The following is a 20,425-nucleotide window of genomic DNA, read 5'->3' as shown; positions in this document are numbered from 1 at the left end:
ATGATTTAAATTTTGACCAGGTAGGTAGGTTGAGATGGTTAAATAGCAGAAATGGAAGGTGCAAAATGTTACTTTTAGCCGACTTTTCCCCTCACTTCACAACTTTTGCTGAATAAATTGATACTACTAGCTTTCAGCAAAGAATGGCAGTGGAGAATAGCTCTAGAACACCGTAATATTTGATAATTAAATTTCTACTTCCTATATATTCCCAATATATTCTTAATTTTTAAAACAATTTAAGGACATGTTATTTTAGTTCTTTGGGGTGTCTCTTTGTGAATATTTTCTAAATTGACCAGTTGAAGACTTTCATTGCTACTACTGATAGGTAATACAAACATGGAACTGGAATTGCAATATGGCACTCCTCTGCCTTCAGTATTCCTGGTCTTATTCTAAATAAATCCTCCCTTAATTGAGACTTGAACTGTGATGAAATGTTAGTATTTAGTGATTGGTGGATGGATTAAACTAGTGGCAAGGTAGGCAGAGCCAGTAATCTCTAACACTGTTTTATGAAAGGTGAAACTTCAGTCCTGAGTGGTTTGTTGTTTGAGGACATATGACCACTAAATTGTGGAACCAGACAGCTGACTGAACCAGACAGCTCTTCTCTAGCCTTTTTTCTATTATGCCCTGCTGGTGTGAAGAAGAATAAATGTCTGAGTAGAAGTTTGATGGGCTGTTAATTAGGACACTCAAAATTCTCTTCTTGGCCTGCCTTTTATTTTTTGATTATTTATGCAGTTATTTGTTTATTTGCTGTTTTCCTTAAATTTCTTTTGTTATAGTTGTGATTCACCTATGTCTGTGTGATAAGATTCTCTACTTGAAATTTAGAGGTGATTTTCATAAATTAATGAGAGAACACTACTTGAAATGATTTTAGTAATAAGGTGTTAAAAGCATAACAATCATTTGTTGCAATTAGAGTTGATGCCAGTTGGTTATATGGTATACTGGAAAGCGGTTTTGGAGTCTAGTTTTAAAATGAAATGACACTTTTAACTTATTGCCAGCATTGTCTTCAAATGCAGAAATTAACATATCCAGGCTTAAATGTATCAAAAATGATATCTTTTTATCTATTCTACCTTGCCCTCTTTCCTTAAACTATATACTGTATATGTATTTAGTACAATGAATCTCTACATTTGTTTATATTTTAGAGTATAAATTTAGGCAAGAGTCATCTTGTTATTTGGTGCTCAGTATGTCATAGTCTTAGGTTTGTACATATGAACATATTTGTGAAGATAATAAAATTTGGATTCTTTTGGAAGACTTTTTAGGCATGTGCAGTGGTTTAGCTAGATTTGTGAATGTTTACACTTGGAACTATTTGGTGAAAAAAAGCTTGCTGTAACTTCAATAATTTTGACTTTTTTGGAAAGGAATTTACATATACATCTCTTTGTATCTCTTCCAAACTCGTTAAATTTCAGCAAATCATCAAGAGGTAACAGTAAAAAAACCTCCTTTTCCTCAAATAACTAGGCAAATAATGTAGCTCGACAGTAGCTGGGTTGAAAATAGAAGGTAGCAGTAGTTCTAAGATTCAATTTTCTGGTTTGTTAAACTGTGACAAGTATAATAAAAATTAATTGGTGAACTATAACAATTATTTGTATAGTCATAATTTTTCTTTGGGAAGAAATAAGACTAACACTGTCTTCCTTTTATCTATCCAAAAGAATGTTGGGATATAATTATATTAAATTTATTTGCATAATATAAATATAAATTTATGTAAAGTTGAGTTTATGAAGATGAAAAAAATTGACTTGTAAAAGAATACCTTTATTCAGGTGAATGATTGCTGAGTTGCAGCCCAGAACTTTTTTGTGATTTTTTTTTCCCCTCTGCTTTAGCTTTTTCTTGAACTTGTGCATCAGTAACAAGTTTTTTATTGCATGTGTGCTTTAAGAGATATGTAATGATGGGATAAAAATAAACCAAGGGGGGAAAAATATCAAGACTGGTTCATTGTATAGGTGGTAATTACAAAAGTAAACATGGAAAGTAGGCATAAAAAATCACTTCAAATTATGGCATAAGTAAGCAAAAATATTTTATATTAATCTCTGCAAGCTACTGCAAGCTATGTGTAAATCTGGATGGTCAGTCTAATTCTTCTGTGAATACGTACCTATAGCAAATGTGGTGTATTTGGAGAAATGTCACTTCCTCCTATGTTTCTTTCATTATTTCATCCCTGACCCCACCTTGTAAAGGTAACTAACTACGGTGTTTTCCTTGTTTATCTTCCCTCTGTTTATTTTTGTTATACCAGATATGTGCATTAAATTTTTCCTATTTCTTATGTGTATAATTTTAAATATATTTTATATATATCGTATATATAACTTACACAGAGAAGTTAAAATTTTTCCCTTTCTCATATATGTATGTATAAAGGGGAAATTTTTTTAAAAAGTTTAATTCCAATAGAATTAACATACAGTGTGATGTTAGTTTCAGGTGTATTGTATGTTGATTCAACAATTCAATATATTACTTAGTGCTCATCAAGATAAGTGTACTCTTTTTTCTTTTTTTTTTTTTGAGGGAGAGAGAGAGCATACATGGGAAGAGGGGAGGGCAGAAGGAGAGAGGAGGAGAGAATCTTAAGCAGGTTCTACACCCATCGCAGAGCCTGATGCAGGGCTCGATCTCATGACCTGAGCCAAAACCAAGAGTCAGGTGCTTAACCAGCTGAGCCGCACAGGTGCCCCAAGATAAGTGTGCTTTTAGTTCCCTTCACCTATTTCACCCATCCTCTCACCCACTTCCCCCCTTGGATGGTGCTAGAGAATATAATGCCAAGTGAAATATATCAGTCAGAGAAGAAATTTATGTGGAATTTAGGAAACAAAAAAGAATGAGCAAAGGAAAGAAAAGAGACAAACTAAAAAAACAGGTTGTTAAGTATAGAGAACAAACAGATGGTTTCCAGGAGAAATTGTTTTAATTAAAAAATTTAAATATGCGTGTATCAGCTTATTATTTTTCATAGTTGCATAGTGCTCTTTTGCGTGTATGAACAGTAGTTTATTCAACCAGTCTCTTGTTTGGACATTTAGATAGATTGCAGTATTTTGCAGTTATAAATAATCCTTCACAATGAATAACCTTGTGTATATGTATTTTTGCATTGTTTGAGGTGTATCTTCAGGACGAATTCCTAGAAGTGGGATTGCTGGGTCAAGGGGAATTGTACATATGTGATTTTGTTAAACAGTGCCAAATTCCCCTCCATAAGTTTAGATCATTTATCATTCCCACCAGCAATGAATGACAGTGGGTGCTTTTTCACAGCCTTGACAATAGAATATATAGAGTGTCAAAGATAAATAAAGCCAAATGCTAATTAAAGTTGTATGGACAGATTTTAACCATTGTTTACTGTTGAAACAGGGAAAAGAATCCGGTGTGAAACAGGCTCACCTTCCATTTGTACAGAGGTGACAAGGGCATTTTAAAGGAAAGGGGATGAGATGGGCCTCAAAGTCAGAGAATGAAAACTTACAGAAAACAGGAAGTGGAGGTTAGTTCCTGTGAAGCCCATCTGGGTTTGCTAACTGTGGCTTCTTGAAGTTAGGCCCCCTCTCTCCCTCAGAGGCTGGGAGACAGGGGACCTATCTTCAGGGCTTAGCTGAAACGACAGTAAGTTCTTTTGGCAGACTTGAGTTTTCTCAGGCAGGTACTTTAACAGGAACTAGGGTCATCCTAGGGATCCAGCCTTGAGCTATTAGAAGCTATGTTAGTGGTTTTTTGTTTGTTGTTGTTGTTTTTTAATTATTTATTTATTCATGAGAGATGGAGAGGGGCAGAGGGAGAACCAGACTCCCTGTGGGGAGCCCGATGCGGGACTCGATCCCAGGATCCTGCCCTGAGCCAAAGGCAGATGCTCAACCACTGAGCCACCCAGGTGCCCCGATGTTAGTATTTTATGCAAGTCTTTATAGGCCAAGCATGAGGGCTAGTTGAAAAGAGAGCTTAGAGGATCTTGGCTAGAGTTTGGTCAAGGAGAGAATCTTTGATATGGTCAGCTTTAAAACTCTCACCAATCTGATGAATGAGAATCTGTGTCTTATTTAATTTTAATGTACATTTGCCCTATTAAAGAGTGAAGTTGGACATGTTTTCATATGTTCAATGGCCATTTTTGTATCTCTACTTGTGCAGTTTGCTTGTGACTTCTTCCCATTCTTCTATAGGATGTTTGGTCTTTTTCACCAAAACTTTGAAGAGTTCTTTATAAATGCAGGATATTAATTCTTTGTCATGATATATGTTGTGAATATCTTTTTAAGTTTGTCATTTGTCTTTTGATTTTGTTTATGGTGCTTTGTTTTGCCATGTAAATTCTTTTTAAAAATTTTATGTACTAAAATGTATCACATCTTAAATTTTATTATCTCTGATATTTGAGTCCTAATTAAAACAGCTTTCCCTGTATCAAGCTGATAGAAGACTTAACTTAAGTTTTCTTCTAGTGCTAGTTGAGTTTTAGTTTTTACATTTTAATCTCTTAACAACTTGGAGTTTATTCTTATGCATGGTATGAGGAGTGGGTTATTATTTGTATATATACATGTTATTTTTTTGTATTAATTTTATAACCTGCCACCTAGCTGAATTATTTTATTTTTTGAGTTAGTTTTATTATTGGTTCTCTACAAATTATATTCTAAATATATTAACATGTCATTTTCAGATAGAAATAGTTTGATTTCTTGTTTTCCTGTTTATTTGCTTCTTACTCTTTTCTCTAGTCTAATAACATTGACAGATACCTCCAGAACATTGTTAAATAGGGGTGGGGATAGTGGGCATCCTTATCTTGTTCCTGACCACAGTGCTTATGCCATAGTTTCCTTATCTTAAGGAAATAACCATTTTTATTTTTTAGGAGTTATTATTAGGAACAGCTGTTGAATTTTGTCCAAAGGTTTATTCCAGCATCTATTAGGATAATCATTTGGTGTTAATATGGTGAATATATTAATAAATTTCGTAAGATTGAACCATCCTGCCATTCTTGGCATAAGCCCAACTTGTACAGTCTGACTCTGGAGTTTAACAACTCCTTTATTTTACAACTTCCTAGTTGAGTTTCAGAGATTTGACATGCTTGCACAAAAGTGAACTGAGCCATACAAGTTAGTATTTTTATTAGTTGCTTGATGAATGTTTTAATAGACAAGGAGCTTAGAGGAGGGAAAGATCATTACGGAGAGAAAAAACATTTTGAAAGAGAGGACCACTACCAACCTGTGCTATATTAAACGTCAAATACACCATAGCTATATTTACTATGTAGTTTATTTCTACTAGCTATTTACTTTGGAGGGCTTAATATACCAGTCTTACTAGCCTTTCAGTGCTTTATCAGCATGATTGGTTGTGGTAGATTGATTTAAAAAAGGAAAAAAAGCTATGAAATCTCAAATGATGAGACAAATGCTCCATTATAACATCCAAAAAACCAGAAAGCCAGCAAAATAGATTGGAGGCATCACTCTACCTGCAGAAAAAAAAGGGCAGAATGACAAGCTGGTAGTTTATGCAAAGGATGGGGGGGGGGGGCGGATTCTACTTATTTTCATTAGTGAGATTTGAGACCACATAGCCATGTTTTATAAAATATTATTTTAAATGTTATTAATAGATATGGAATATCTATAATATCCTTGTGATTTCTAGAATTTAGAGATTGTCAAAGGTACTTAATTTACACAAATGACATGATTGATTTTCCTTTTGCAAGTTGTGATAATTTTTAAAGTTGACTTTTTAAATTTTCTTTAGCATGTTACACCAGACAGCTATATTCCATGTCTTGCTGACCTATGCAAAGCATTGTGGGAAGTTATGCTCAGCTATTACAGGACTATGGAATGGCATGAAAAGCATGACAATGAGGATACTACTTCTGCTTCTGGTAGGGTATTATTTTATTTAAAGACAACTATAAATATGCCATATTGCTGGGCTAAGGAGAAAGAAAAGGGATAGCCATGCTTTTAGGATTTCAGGGACTTAGGTGACCATAGGTGAAATGCTCACCGAAGAAAGTCATTCAGCTTCTATAAAAGCTCCATTACCTTTGGGGATTAACTGGGCCAAAGGACTTCTTAAGTACAGATATTACCAGTTTTCAGGAATATGTAATGACAGCTTTAGGACTAAATTATTAACAAAGAGCTTTTAAAAAATTAATTGTAAACTTGGTAAGGCATTGGTCTGTCCAATTTACTGTAAAATTAATGCTAATGTTTAATATTAAATCTATTTGCTAATTTTCAAGTTTTACTAATAAAGCTAGATTCTAAGAATTAGTAATTATATTTTTCTGGGGTGCCTGGGTGGCACAGTTGGGTGAGCCTTTGGCTTAGGTCACCATCCCAGAGTCCTGGGTTTGAGCCCCATGTCGGACTCCCTACTTAGTGGGGAGCCTCCTTCTCTTTCCGCCTTTCTCCCCACCACCATGTTCTCTTCCTCTCTTTCTCAAATAAATAAATAAAATCTTTAAAAAATACAGCAGGACTTAAATTTCATAAAAAGCAAGGTTGTAAAATATTAATCTTTGAATGGAAAACACCACTTTAAATGACTATGGTATTGTCAGCTACATATAAAGAACAAATATTTGAGAAATTATATTAACTAGACAATATGTTTAAATTACTTCATTTGTATAATTATATATCTTAAGTGGTTATCCTTGAACAATAGCTTAGATTAAGTATTCAAAATAGTTTTATTTTTTCTTTTTATTTTTTTTCAAAATAGTTTTAAAAGTAATAAATGTTTTTATCTGTGTTCTGTTTAATATGGGCAAAATAAATTATACTTCACAAGTTTTCTGTATTGCATACAATTTAATGTAGCTAAGCAAATTATTTTAGTAACTTCTAATTTCTGAGGTTTGGTTTCTATGTTTGGGTGGATGGAAGAATACAAATGGTATTGTAGGATTCTGGTAGTACAGAAGACATAAGTTTAATATTTGTCTTGATTCTTAAGCTTATAAATATAGATAGCAAAAAATAGGAAAATTTTATAGAAGGATTTTCATCCTTTTATAAATATTGCTGGGGGGGATGATAAAGGAAGGGAAAGAGGAGAAAGCAAGAGAAGAGGTGGGCATTGAGTCAGGTTTCTAGGTCAGACTGTTTTTAACCCAACTCCTATGCTGTCATCCCTGTACTACCTCTATGAGCCCGGGCTTTACAGTCAGAGATACCTGGTTTCAGATTTTACTGCTATTTTCCAAAGATGAGAAATGAGACCTCAGTTTCTTTCTTAAAATGGTAGGTAAAAAAAACAAAACAAACCTCAGGAACACATCTAACCTGTAGGTCTGCTGTAAAGTTTAGGGAAAATGTAAAGTCCTTACACTATAGATTGTTAATATCAAAGGAAATAGGTCAAGAGATGATATTAATAATGATGGTTGATGATGAAATGTCCATAGGCCCTTTTTTCTTTTTTTTTTTTTTTAAATCTCAGGTTACTTAGGGAATTGCTTGCTGGGACTCCAGATCTTCACAAGTTTATCCTTTTTTAGCAACTTTTATTTTTTTCTAGGTGCAGAAACTCAAGACATTTCAGCACCTCTTTTCTCTTTTCTAATACATTATTTAAGGAGAAACCAGACAAAATTTGGAACGAAATTAATACACACTTCAGATACAGGATGAGAGTTTAGGGGACAACACATACTCATCATAGTGAAGTTTGCTTTTTTGCTTCAGGCTCATAGTTTGCGTGTATTGTTGTATATATGTATGTATTTTCATTGGGGTGTAGAGTCATACTTAAAACACTATTTGAGCCTTATATACTTAATCCTCTTCACTACAATTCCTTGACTTGATTCTGTGTATCTTAAGAAGGTCAGGACTCTGATTAGCTTAACAGGTGACAATATATAGAACTCTAAAAAGTCATTTGTTCACCTGAAATTATTCCTTTCATATTCACATTAAGAAATATAATTATAGGAGTCAGTACTTTGAAAATTTTTCTCCACAGAACTTCGTAAAGCTGATAGGGTCTTAAGAGGTCATCTGCTGTAGCTCCATAGTGATACTACTGGTATCCTAACATTTTACCATTCTAAAGTAAAACTCTAAAACTGTTGTCCAGGTGAACTGTCCTGAGCTGCTGGGTCCCTAATAGCCAAACCCTACAGTTAATAAGGCTTAACCTGTTGGAGAGTGGTCAGATGTACATTAGGCATGAATATGGGGCCTGGCCAATGCAAGGGCCTTTTGCTGGTTACCAGTGGTCATTATGCTAGCCTGAGATGAAATAATATCCTCAGTTGTTCCACACAGTTCATTCCATACAGTTCACATGCCTTCAAAAAGGCATAATCTTTTAAATATAAATGTATATAATTGTATTTCAGTTGCTTTTATGAGGAAATTTGTTTTGAAACAGGTCTACCTGTTAAAGTGGGGCATTGTCAGATTATTTATCTGGAATGGATAAGATTATTCTGGATCATGAAAAATGTAAACCATATGCATCATTACCTTACTGTGTGAGCAGTTCTGCAGTTTGTACCCTTGTCAACATAGATGTTAACTGATAATTAATTTAATGAGTCCTGTAATGCCCTGGCAGTAGGCAGTATATAAATCATTGAGGACCCTGTCTCTGGGATCACCCTAATCCTAACACCTGTTTTAGACATTGTTTTGGTTGTATAAATATTAAACATATTTTCTGTATTTTACATAGTCTTACAATATATATGAGAGTTAAAATGACTTCTTTGGAAAAAATGTAAAGCAAATCTGAAAACGTGTATCCTCTTTTTTTTTCAGAAGGGAGTAATATTGGTACTGAAGAAACTAATTTTGATCGTGGCTACATAAAAAAGAAATTAGAACATGGACTTACACGAATATGGCAGGTTTGGGTTTTTTATATCTTTTTTTTACAAATGCAATAGAAAGTTTCATGTCAAAGTTATTTTAAAAATTCAGTGTTTGAATTTTCTGTTATTTGTATTCCTTATAGAGTTAATTCTATGTTAGTTTTTCTTTGGACTAAATCTGTCATTCAATTTCTATAATTTAGTTCACAATTGTATTTGACTATAAGTCTTTTAATTTGAAAATCTCCATTGGAAATATACGTCTATTCCTTGTATATTTCTGCTTTTAGTGTCCTAGCAAATATTTGCTTTCCTAAAGAAACTACTTTCTTGTTGAGATACTCTTTATTTTTATTTCATTTATTTGTGTTTTCTATTAATTTTAGGAAAAGGATAACTAAATAGGTCCCATAGTTGGGCTGAATCTAGTATAGAATGAAAAAAGATTTTCGCAGGTAATGATTTTTGTCCCTTGAGGGCATCTTACATGTTTATTGGCAGAATGTATCTACATAACTTTTTTTTTGCAGTTTAATAGCATAGTTGTTATCAGATAATTAAATTTGTTAATTTGTTAAAATGTATTACTTCCTAGATAAAAGTGTAATTTCTTTGAAGATAACTTTTTTGTTCTTTTCGGACTGTTCTTTTGGATCATATGGTAATTCTATTTTTAATTTTTTGAGGAACCTCAATACTGCTTTCCACAATGGCTGCACTGATTTACATTCCCACCAGTAGTGCATAAGAATTCCTTTTTTCCACATCCACACCAACACTTGTTATTTCTTGTCTTTTTGATTTTAGCCATTCTAATAGTTCTAAGGTGATATCTCACTGTGGTTTTGATTTGCATTTCCTTGATTATTAGTGACATTGAGCATCTTGTCATGTGTCTGTTGGCTATCCATAGGTCTTCTTTGGAAAAATGTCTACTCAGGTCCTCTGCCCATTTTTAACTGGATTATTTGGAATTTTTGGTGTTGAGTTTTAATAATTATATATTTTGGGTATTAACCCCTTAATATTTTATATAAACTTACAATATATGAGAATTAAAATGATTTTTTTGGAAAACAAAAATGTGTGAAACGAATCTGAAAATGTATCCTTTTTTATTTTCAGAAGGGAGTGATATGCATTTGCAAATATCTTCTCCCATTCAGTAGGTTGCCTTTCCATTTTGTTGATGGTTTTTTCACCATGATAAAGTTTTTTATTTTGGTGTAGTCCCAATACCTAGTTTTTGCTTTTGTTTTCCTTGCCTGAGGAGACATATCTGTATACCACCCAGGCAACCCTATTTTGAGTTTGTTTGTGTGTATGGTATAAGAAAGTGGTCCATGGGGCGACTAGGTGGCTCAGTTGGTTAAGCACCTGACCCCTGATTTTGGCTCAGGTCCTGATCTCAGGGTTGTGAGATTGAGCCCTACATCAGGCTCTGCACTCAGCAGGGAGTCTGCTTGGGGATTCTCTCTCACCCTCTCTCTGCTCCTCCCTCTGCTCTCTCTCTGTCTCTGTAAAATAAATAAGTAAATCTTTAAAAAAAAAAAAAAAAAGGAAAGTGGTCCACTTTCATTCTTTTGCATGTAGCTGTCCAGTTTTCCTAGCATAATTTATTGAAGAGATTATCTTTTCCCCATTTGTATATATATCCTTGCCTCCTTTATTGTAGATCAATTAAATGATCATTTATCATACAAATGTAGATTTATTTCTGGGCTCGCTATTCTGTTCCATGATATATGTGTCTATTTTTGTGCCAGTACCATACTGTTTTGATTACTGTAGCTTTGTAGCATATCTTGAAATCTGAAATTGTGATACCTCCAGCTTTGTTGTTTTTTCTCAAGATTGTTTTGGCTATTCCGAGTCTTTTTTGTGTTTCCTTACAAATTTTGGTTTACTTATTCTAGTTCTGTGAAAAATTCTGTTGGTGTTTTGATAGGGATTGGATTAAATCTGTAAGTTGCTTTGGATAGTAAGGACATTTTAACAATATTAGTTCTTCTAGTTGATGAGCATGGAATATCCTTCCATTTGTCGTGTCTTCAGTTTCTTTCATCATTGTTTAATAGTTTTCAGAAAAAAGGTCTTTCACCTTTTTCGTTAAGTTTACTCCTAAGTATTTTATTCTTTTTGGCACAATAGTTAAGTGGAATTATTTTCTTAATTTCTCTTTCTGCTACTTTGTTATTAGTTTATAGGAACACTACCAATTTCTAGGTAATAAGTTTGTATCTTACAACTATACTGAATTCATTTATTACTTATAGTAGTTTTTTGGTCTAGTCTTTGTATAATATCTATGTATAATATCCAGTGACAGTTTAAATTCTTTCTTACAAATATCAGTGCTTCTTATTTTTTCTTCTTGTCTGATTGCTATGGCTAGGACATCTACTACTGTGTTGAATAAAAGTAGCAAGAGTAGGCATATTTGTCTTTTTCTTGATCTTAAAGGAAAAGTTCTGTTTTTTACCATTGAGTATGATGTTAGCTGTGGGTTTTTCATATATGGCCTTTATTATATATTAAACTACTTTTTAATTTACCATTAATTGTAGGTTTGGGCTGACTTTTTTCTGAATATTATGTATACTGGAAAGGGAAATCTCATACTAATTGAGTATATGTCTAAGGTCAGATATCAGTTGTTTCTTATTTAATCTCCTGATTTAGTCTCCTACTAATAGACACTAATTGTACTTAGTTGAAATTGTAGTATCTATGATAGAATTTCTGGTAATTCAGTTCCTTTGAAATATTGACCTTGCATTTTATATAGCTAGTTTTCATTCAGTCTGGCAACTTGATATTCCTTGATGTGTTAAATATGAGGTTTAGTTTAGAGCCGTTCTCATTTAAGCATTTGGCCATTTGGAAGTGATCATGCTTTTGAGTATAGATTATTGTGTTGTAGGTTTCAAGCTTTAGAATATCTTATCTCTACCACTCCCAAGTCTCTTTGGGCCTCCACCGCCATTCTCAACTAGTTCTAAAACAGTATTTTGCATACTTTAGGAACTCTTTGAGTATTTGTTAATTGAAATTACAAGGCTCAATTCAATTGCAAAAAGTAAAAGCTCTGAAAAACAAATGTTTCTTTCATAACACATTCAGCAGGCAAAGCCTGACCAGATTTGGATTCTTTCAGCAGTAGAAGCAGAAGAGTATTGTCATAAAGCTTTTTTGTAGTATTTATTTATCTCATTAAAGTGAACATTTATATGTCACAAGAATATTAATGTGTTTTGTTTTGAGATACTGCCTTAGACCCCAAAGGGTGTTAAACGTATATGCTATAATATGCCATAATGCATTTCTAACATCTGAAATCTTGAATTCTAAAGCACAAGTGAGCATGTGACAATTTATATACGTTTATCATAAATTTATTATAGAGATAATGAAAAATGAAAAGCATTAGAAAATATTTAACCTTTTGACATAAAAACTAAACTCAAAATCAGAATGACTGATTTTTTATATGAAAATTTTATTTTCCATGCATTTTTTACTCCAATAGAAAATCTGTAAGAAGAATAGTTGTATCAGTTGTACCATTTGGTAGACACTGTGGATTTAAGAACACTGTGGTGAACCCATGGTACACTTGACCTTATGGAGCTTACAGATCTAACTAGATGGAAAGTCTCGATCTTCCAAGATTTTCATTTTCATCTTTAAGTATTTGATATGTAAGAAATTAGTCATATTATTCTTATGCATCTTTTTTCTTTTTACTATAGAGAATTGGGGTTGCAATATTCTTTTTTTTTTTGGTGAACTTGAGATTTTCTCTACATCCTAGAATGCCACCCACTTTAAAAATTTTTGCTTGAGCATTTGGAAAATAACCATGTATTTCTTCTTTGTGGTGGGAGTTAATTTCTAAGTATATATTAAAGCAAGCTTATCATTAATTGTATTATTCTAATCTGTATCTTTATTTTTTCTTTGTTTCCTTGGCCTGTGTAATTCTGAGGGAGGAGTTTTAATCTTCCAGAAAGATTGTAATTTTGTCAGGTTTTTGTTTTATTTCTAACATTGGCTTTTGCTTTTTATACTTGGATGCTATGTTGATTGATGCTGCTATGCTAATAACCACTTTACCTACCTTCTTTGTATGTAATTCCCTTCATTAATTTAAAAAAAAAACATACAGTTCTTTTGTCCTGAGGCATTTTGCTGTGAATTCTAGTTTGCTTTATTATTACCATTGCTGTGTTTATTTTGTTCCTTTTTTTCTTTGACTGTCCCTTTATTTTAAATGCTTTTGGATCATGTTTTAGTTGTATCCTCTATAAATATAAAAGAAATGTTATTTTGAGACAGAGACTTTATCTTTTAATTGGGCAATTAAATCTGTTTATATTTTTATTAGTGTTTTGCTTTTTTATTACTATTTTTATTAGCGTTTTAATTCATACTTCTTTGTTAGAGAAGCTAAACATTTAAAAATCCATTAATTATTGATTGATGAATTATTTACTCATTTTTTGTTTATAAATTCTAAATGATCTATGTGATAATGAGTAATCTTTTGTATGCAATCATATATTTTCACTTATTATATTTTCAGTGTGCAGATGATCACCATTTTTATGAGGTCAAACCATAACCTTTATTCTTTGTGACTTATGGTAAATTTCTTTTTCTTTTTTTTTTAATTAAAAATTCCTTTATTTTTTTTCCTGGTACTGTTACCACAATTTACAGGGCTATATACTTGATGTAACAAAAAAGGAAAAGAAAAAGAAAAAGCTACAACAGTATAAGGGCTCAGAAATGTACATCTAATGGACACTACATTGCATTAATCAATAGCTGCACTTTTTGCAAACTGGACCTATGGCAGTCCTGAGCAGCAGGCTTTCCTGTTAAAGCTGTAGTAACTTTTCTTACTATGGATCATTGTTCCCTCTATGGCATTTTTTTACAGTTCCTCTAATGTATTTGGGACAACTGTCTCAAAGTAACCTGCAGCTTTCCTGACAGCTCTTCACTCTCTCCTGCTAAGATCCGTAGTCCATTTTTCTGAATTGTTTTAGAACCTTCTGCTACCGTATCCACCACTTCCACCACCAGATCCATAACTACCACCATAGGGACTGCCTGAGCTTCTTCCACCAAAATTGCCCCCCTTCATGGGTCCATGATTTGATTACTGTTGTCCACTATAATTTCCAAAATCATTATGATTCCCACCACCAATGTAGTTACCTCCAAAATTTCCTTCTTCATTATAATCATCATATCTTCTACCACTGCCACCATATCCACCTCCTTGGTGCTCATATCCACGGTAGCTTCCTCTACTTCTATAACCAGGACTGCCATCATAGTTATCACCATCATCTCCAAATCCATTATATCCACTATCACCTCTTCCATAACTACCTCTGCTGCCACCACCTTTACGTGGCACCATAGCCTCCTCTTCCATAGAAGTTTCCACCACAACCCATAATGTTACCAGATCCACCTTCATGATGTCTTGTGATCCAGCAGATGGCATTTCTTATTTATAAAGAATAAGAAATTCACTTCACAGTTATACCCATTGATAGTGTGGTACTTCTGAACAATTTGATCAGCTCTATCATGATCATCAAAAGTTACAAAAGCAAATCCTCTTTTTTCCACTCTGCCTGTCTTCCATAACTTCGATGGTTTCCATCTTGCCATACATTTCAAAGTAGTCTCTCAAATTATATTCTTCTGTATCTTCTTTAATACCATCAATGACAATTTTCTTCAGTGTAAGATGGGCACCAGGCTTTACAGAATCCTCTCTAGAAACAGCTCTCTTTGGTTTTGACTACAGGACCATCAACCTTGTGTAGTTGAGCACACAATCCTGCATCCATCTCTTCAACACAAGAGTAAGTCACAAAACCAAAACCCCGCAACATTTTGTTTGGGGAAGTCTCTCATCACCGCACAATCTGTAAGTGTGCTCCATTTTTTAGAATGTTCTCTTAAACTATCATCTGTAGCTTCAAAACTCAAACCACCAACAAACAGTTTTCTCAACTGCTCTGTTCATTTGGATCTTGGCCTTCTTCCCCAGCAGTGGTGGCAACTCCCCAGGAGTTGGGCTGAGGGGCATGACTGGGCAGCAGTTTTACTTCTGTTTTGAGCCCAGACTTACCTCTTCCAAATTGAATTCAATATCTGTGCTATATTTATTCTTAAAATACTTTTTCCTATGTAAAGCTCAGATCAATATTCATCTGGTAATTATAGATGTTTATCTAAACTTTCTATTAATTGCTATCTCCCTAATACCTAGAGTACTGTGTAGGACATTTAATAAATACTCAGAAAATATTTTTGCTTTATTGGATTAATTTTTAATGTTTTACAAACATACAAAAACATTTAATCCATTTATCTGTCTTTTGATATGTGATATAAAGGAAGGAGAGAGGAGTTTTTTACCCCAAATCTAGTTAGTTTTCCCTTTGCTACTTTCTGAATAATCTTTTTTCTTGTCTCTGTCTGTGATGCCTCCTTGGGAAAAGGAGACTGAAGGCAGGGAGATCCGGATTCCAGTCTTAGCCTTGTCATTCATGGGGCATGTGAATTTAGGCAATTACTTGACCTATTTGCGGTTTTTCTTCTCTTAGGAGGATAGTAAATGCCTGCTCAACAGAGCTGTTTTAGGATTAAAGATAATATGTAAAGTTCTTAGCATAATGCTGACAAAGAGTAAATAATCAGCAAGCAGTAGTTTTTACTGCTGTTTATTAAGCTCTTGTATATATATTAGCACTATTTCTGAGTTGTTTGTCCTATTTTGTTGATTATTTGGGAACTGATAGTATTCTTCTTTTAAAAAAAGTTTTTAATATATTTAATACAGGTAGAAAAAGTCTTTCAACATCACTTATAACTTTTATTTTGTCTTTCTGAAGCTTTATAATTTAAAAAGAGGTTACTGCCTTATTTATATTTCCAGTGAATTTTAGAATGATTATTCATAGGAGAAGTTTTTTGTGATTTTGGTTAGAAATTCACTGAACCCCTACGTTAACTTGGAAAAGTTGACATCTTTACACTCATTCAGTCCCTTGACTCTCATTTTATTGAAATTTCTTTTGTATCCTGTTAGAATTGTTAGTTATTTAGGCCTAATGTTGCCAATTAAAATTATTCCTAAGTATATTTTTAATATTCATTTTAGGGATCCCTGGGTGGCACAGCGGTTTAGCGCCTGCCTTTGGCCCAGGGCAAGATCCTGGAGACCCGGGATCGAATTCCACGTCGGGCTCCCGGTGCATGGAGCCTACTTCTCCCTCTGCCTATGTCTCTGCTTCTCTCTCTCTCTCTCTCTATCTGTGTGACTATCATAAATAAATAAAAATTAAAAAAAAATCTTAAAAAAAATATTCATTTTAAATGAAGTCTCTTTTATTTTAAGATACTACAGTAGAAGTACATGAAAACTTATTTTTTATGTATTGCACATAATCACTTCCCAGAGTTATTAATTCTAATTATTTTTTAATTGATTATTTTAATTATTTTTGATTTGGTTATTTTGAGGTTTCTAGCCTACCAAGTCACACATAAATGATGATGATTTTTATCTTCATATCCAACACAAGGATATAATTTTTATCTTGCATATGTGTATGTATTAATAGTAATGATTATTGCCATTACTGTTTTTATATCTGATGTTATGGGATTGTCTCTGTGATATCACTGTAAGGATATTGGTTATTTGCCTAAATGTATATTCTTAAGAATGTATTTCTGTCTCATTTTAATGTATAACTGTAGAATAAATGGTTCTGGGAACTTACATTCTATATTTGGGCTTGAAATATTTTTTTGTTTTGTTTTATAGGATGTTCAGCTAAAAGTAAAAACCTACTTGCTTGGAACAGATTTGTCTATATTTAAATATGATGATTTCATCTTTGTTTTGGATATAATCAGCAGGTACTATGTGAGATCTTGTTTTATTCTTTACTTCGGTTTATTCAAACATGATAATCAAAGAAATCATGAGTCAGTGAGTTATCACATATAACTTTTTCATGGAAATGAAGACATTTGAACATTCATAATCAAATTTCTGCTGGGAGTGTGTGTGTTTAAATATTTCTGCCCTTCAGATGTCTGTGAACTATAGTGAATTTGTGAACTTTAGAATTTCTCCAAACAACCATTTTTATGGTTTGTTACCTTTGAAGAAAGATGACCTGGACTACTTTTGTTCTGTAATAAGGATGTTGCTAAATTTATATAAATCTTTTTATCCACCTAGGTTGATGCAAGTTGGAGAAGAATTTTGTGGTAGCAAATCTGAAGTTTTGCAAGAATCCATTAGAAAACAAAGTGTCAATTATTTTAAGAACTACCATAGGTAAGAACTCTAATAAAATATGAACAGACTTACTTAGGTAATAAACTTAATATGTCTAATGCTTAAACCTTATAGCATTAATTAGTTTAAAACAATTACTTTTGAATTTGAAAGAATTTGTCCTTTGTAGTTCTTTTTGCTATGGTGAAGGACTTATTTTTTTTTGCCAAAAATATTATAAAATATTCTCCTTATTTATTGTAAATTTTGATAGGTTGCTTATCTTGAGAGTCTCAAAATGTTGAACTAAATATTGAACCAATTTCTTTATGGGTGAAAGATGATTATTATTGCAGAGTTCACCAGAAGAATTTGGCCACTATCCTCTACGGTGTGGGCTAGTAAGGAAGTTAGATCAGTAGAAGCAGCATTCACTGAGGGATTACTTAAAGCATCTGCATTTTATTTATTTATTTTTTAATTTTTCTTAAAAAAAATTTTTTTTATTGGAGTTCAATTTGTCAACATTTAGCATAACACCCAGTGCTCATCCCACCAAGTGCCCCCCTCAGTGCCCATCACCCCCCATCCACCTCCCTTTCCACTACCCCTTGTTCGTTTCCCAGAGTTAGGTGTCTCTCATGTTTTGTCATCCTCACTGATATTTTCACTCATTTTTCTCCTTTCCCTTTATTCCCTTTCACTAATTATTATATTTCCCAAATGAATGAGACCATATAATGTTTGTCCTTCTCCGATTGACTTATTTCACTCAGCATAATACCCTCCAGTTCCATCCACGTCGAAGCAAATGGTGGGTATTTGTCATTTCTAATGGCTGAGTAATATTCCATTGTATACATATACCACATCTTCTTTATCCATTCATCTTTTGATGGACACCGAGGCTCCTTCCACATTTTGGCTGTTGTGGACATTGCTGCTATAAACATTGGGGTGCAGGTGTTCCGGCATTTCACTGCATCTGTATCTTTGTGGTAAATCCCCAGCAGTGCAATTGCTGGGTCGCAGGGCAGATCTGCTTTTAACTCTCTGAGGAACCTCCACACAGTTTTCCAGAGTGGCTGTACCAGTTCACATTCCCACCAGCAGTGCAAGAGGGTTCCCCTTTCTCCACATCCTCTCCAACATTTGTTGTTTCCTGTCTTGTTCATTTTCCCCATTCTCACTGGTGTGAGGCGGTATCTCATTGTGGTGTTGATTTGTATTTCCCTGATGGCAAGTGATGCAGAGCATTTTCTCATGTGCTTGTTGGCCATGTCTATGTCTTCCTCTGTGAGATTTCTGTTCATGTCTTTTGCCCATTTCATGATTGGATTGTTTGTTTCTTTGCTGTTGAGTTTAATAAGTTCTTTATAGATCTTGGATACTAGCCCTTTATCTGATAGGTCATTTGCAAATATCTTCTCCCATTCTGTAGGTTGTCTTTTAGTTTTGTTGACTGTTTCTTTTGCTGTGCAGAAGCTTATCTTGATGAAGTCCCAATAATTCATTTTTGCTTTTGTTTCTCTTGCCTTCATGGATGTATCTTGCAAGAGGTTGCTGTAGGTTGCTGTGGCCAAGTTCAAAAGGGTGTTGCCTGTGTTCTCCTCTAGGATTTTGATAGAATCTTGTCTCACATTTAGATCTTTCATCCATTTTGAGTTTATCTTTGTGTCTGGTGTAAGAGAATGGTCCAGTTTCATTCTTCTGCATGTGGATGTCCCAATTTTCCCAGCACCATTTATTGAAGAGACTGTCTTTTTTCCAGCGGATAGTCTTTCCTGCTTTATCGAATATTAGTTGAGGGTCCACTTCTGGATTCTCTATTCTGTTCCATTGATCTATCCAAGTACCATGGACTTTCTTCAGAGAGTTGGAACAAATCATCTTAATATTTGTGTGGAATCAGAAAAGACCCCGAATAGCCAGAGGAATATTAAAAAAGAAAACCATAGCTGGAGGCATCACAATGCCAGATTTCAGGTTGTACTACAAAGCTGTGGTCATCAAGACAGTGTGGTACTGGCACAAAACAAGCATCTGCATTTTAAAGTAAGAAGGCTTTAAAAGAAGGCATGATATTCAGAATCTAGTTACAAAGTCAAGATTATGTATTACATTGCAAAACAGTCACTACTGACTTTAGAAAGGGTGATTTGGAATGGTTTTGGGAGTGGAGGAAGGTGAGAAAGAATGTTTAATTAGCAACATGATTGTATGCTTAAAGCAGCATTAAATTGAGAGAGCTGTGTATTAGACCTTTCCTGATATAAGGTAGAACCTATACTATATCCCTTATATATATTTTATCATTTTAATTTATATCTTTTTATTCTATTTTTTTTCCAGAATTTATTTATTTATTTGACATAGATAGAGAGCACAAGGTGGGGGAGCAGCAGGCAGAGGGAGAGGGAGAAGCAGGCTCCCTGCTGAACAAGGAGCCGCATTCGGGGCTTGACCCCAAGACTCAGGAATCATGACTTGAGCCAAAGGCAGACACTTAGCCAATTGAGCCACCCAGGCACCCATGCATTTTAATTTTTGTAATTAAATTTTTATTTTGTTGTTGTTATTTGGTGCCAAGGAGAGTAAATATTTTGAATTCTGCTTTTTCTCCTTGTTAAGAAGAGTTAATAACTGATCACAGTAATAAGTGCCATGTCAGAAGAGAGATTATTAGATATCAAACCATTGATGAATTAATTATTAAATAAATTTAAGTACAAGTGTTCTGTGCTATTATGAACTATTAAATATGTTTTGGAAGAGACTTAAATTGATCCTGTTCCAAAGTAGAGCCTTTGAGTTTTGTAATTGAATTGAAAAGAATGTTTAGAAAAAATTTTTAAAAAGTTTAATTGATTAAACCTCAGGAAAACAGCGATAAGGGGACAGCATGAAACTCTAACACTGCCTTTATTTGTATATTTTTTTCCTGTTAAAAGTTAAGCCCCGCTGAAACAGATGGCTTGGCTTTTACACATTGCTGTACTAAAGGAAGAGTTTGTAAATCATAGATGGGAAAGGATAAGGAACTCTGAAGGAGCTAGAAGCCTCACTTACCTGTTAGAATGAAAGCATGACAGATGTGCATTTCCCAAAGATTACTTTTAGTAAGATAACCAGGAGATCTTTTGGTGTTCTTAGTGATTGCACGATGTGTACGGTGGAAAAAATAAAAACTACCCTGATTTATT

General features: G+C 33.7%; 1 protein-coding gene across 6 annotated transcripts in view; it reads left to right on the top strand.

Moving 5' to 3' along the window:
- The window catches only part of VPS50 (VPS50 subunit of EARP/GARPII complex), a 133,150-nt gene that overhangs the window by 55,530 nt on the left and 57,195 nt on the right, over positions 1–20,425 (top strand). For all 6 annotated transcript variants that reach the window (XM_072784173.1, XM_072784171.1, XM_072784172.1 and 3 more), the window contains 4 exons: positions 5,818–5,950; positions 8,847–8,935; positions 16,761–16,855; positions 17,184–17,282. In XM_072784173.1, the coding sequence (XP_072640274.1) occupies positions 5,818–5,950; positions 8,847–8,935; positions 16,761–16,855; positions 17,184–17,282 (416 nt within the window). The remainder of the gene's footprint in view (positions 1–5,817; positions 5,951–8,846; positions 8,936–16,760; positions 16,856–17,183; positions 17,283–20,425) is intronic.

Source organism: Canis lupus, chromosome 18, assembly GCF_048164855.1.
Source record: "Canis lupus baileyi chromosome 18, mCanLup2.hap1, whole genome shotgun sequence".
NCBI classification, from domain to species: Eukaryota; Metazoa; Chordata; class Mammalia; order Carnivora; family Canidae; genus Canis; species Canis lupus.
The sequence above is the reverse complement of the archived record's forward strand: the minus strand, read 5'-3'. Positions and strand labels throughout refer to the sequence as shown.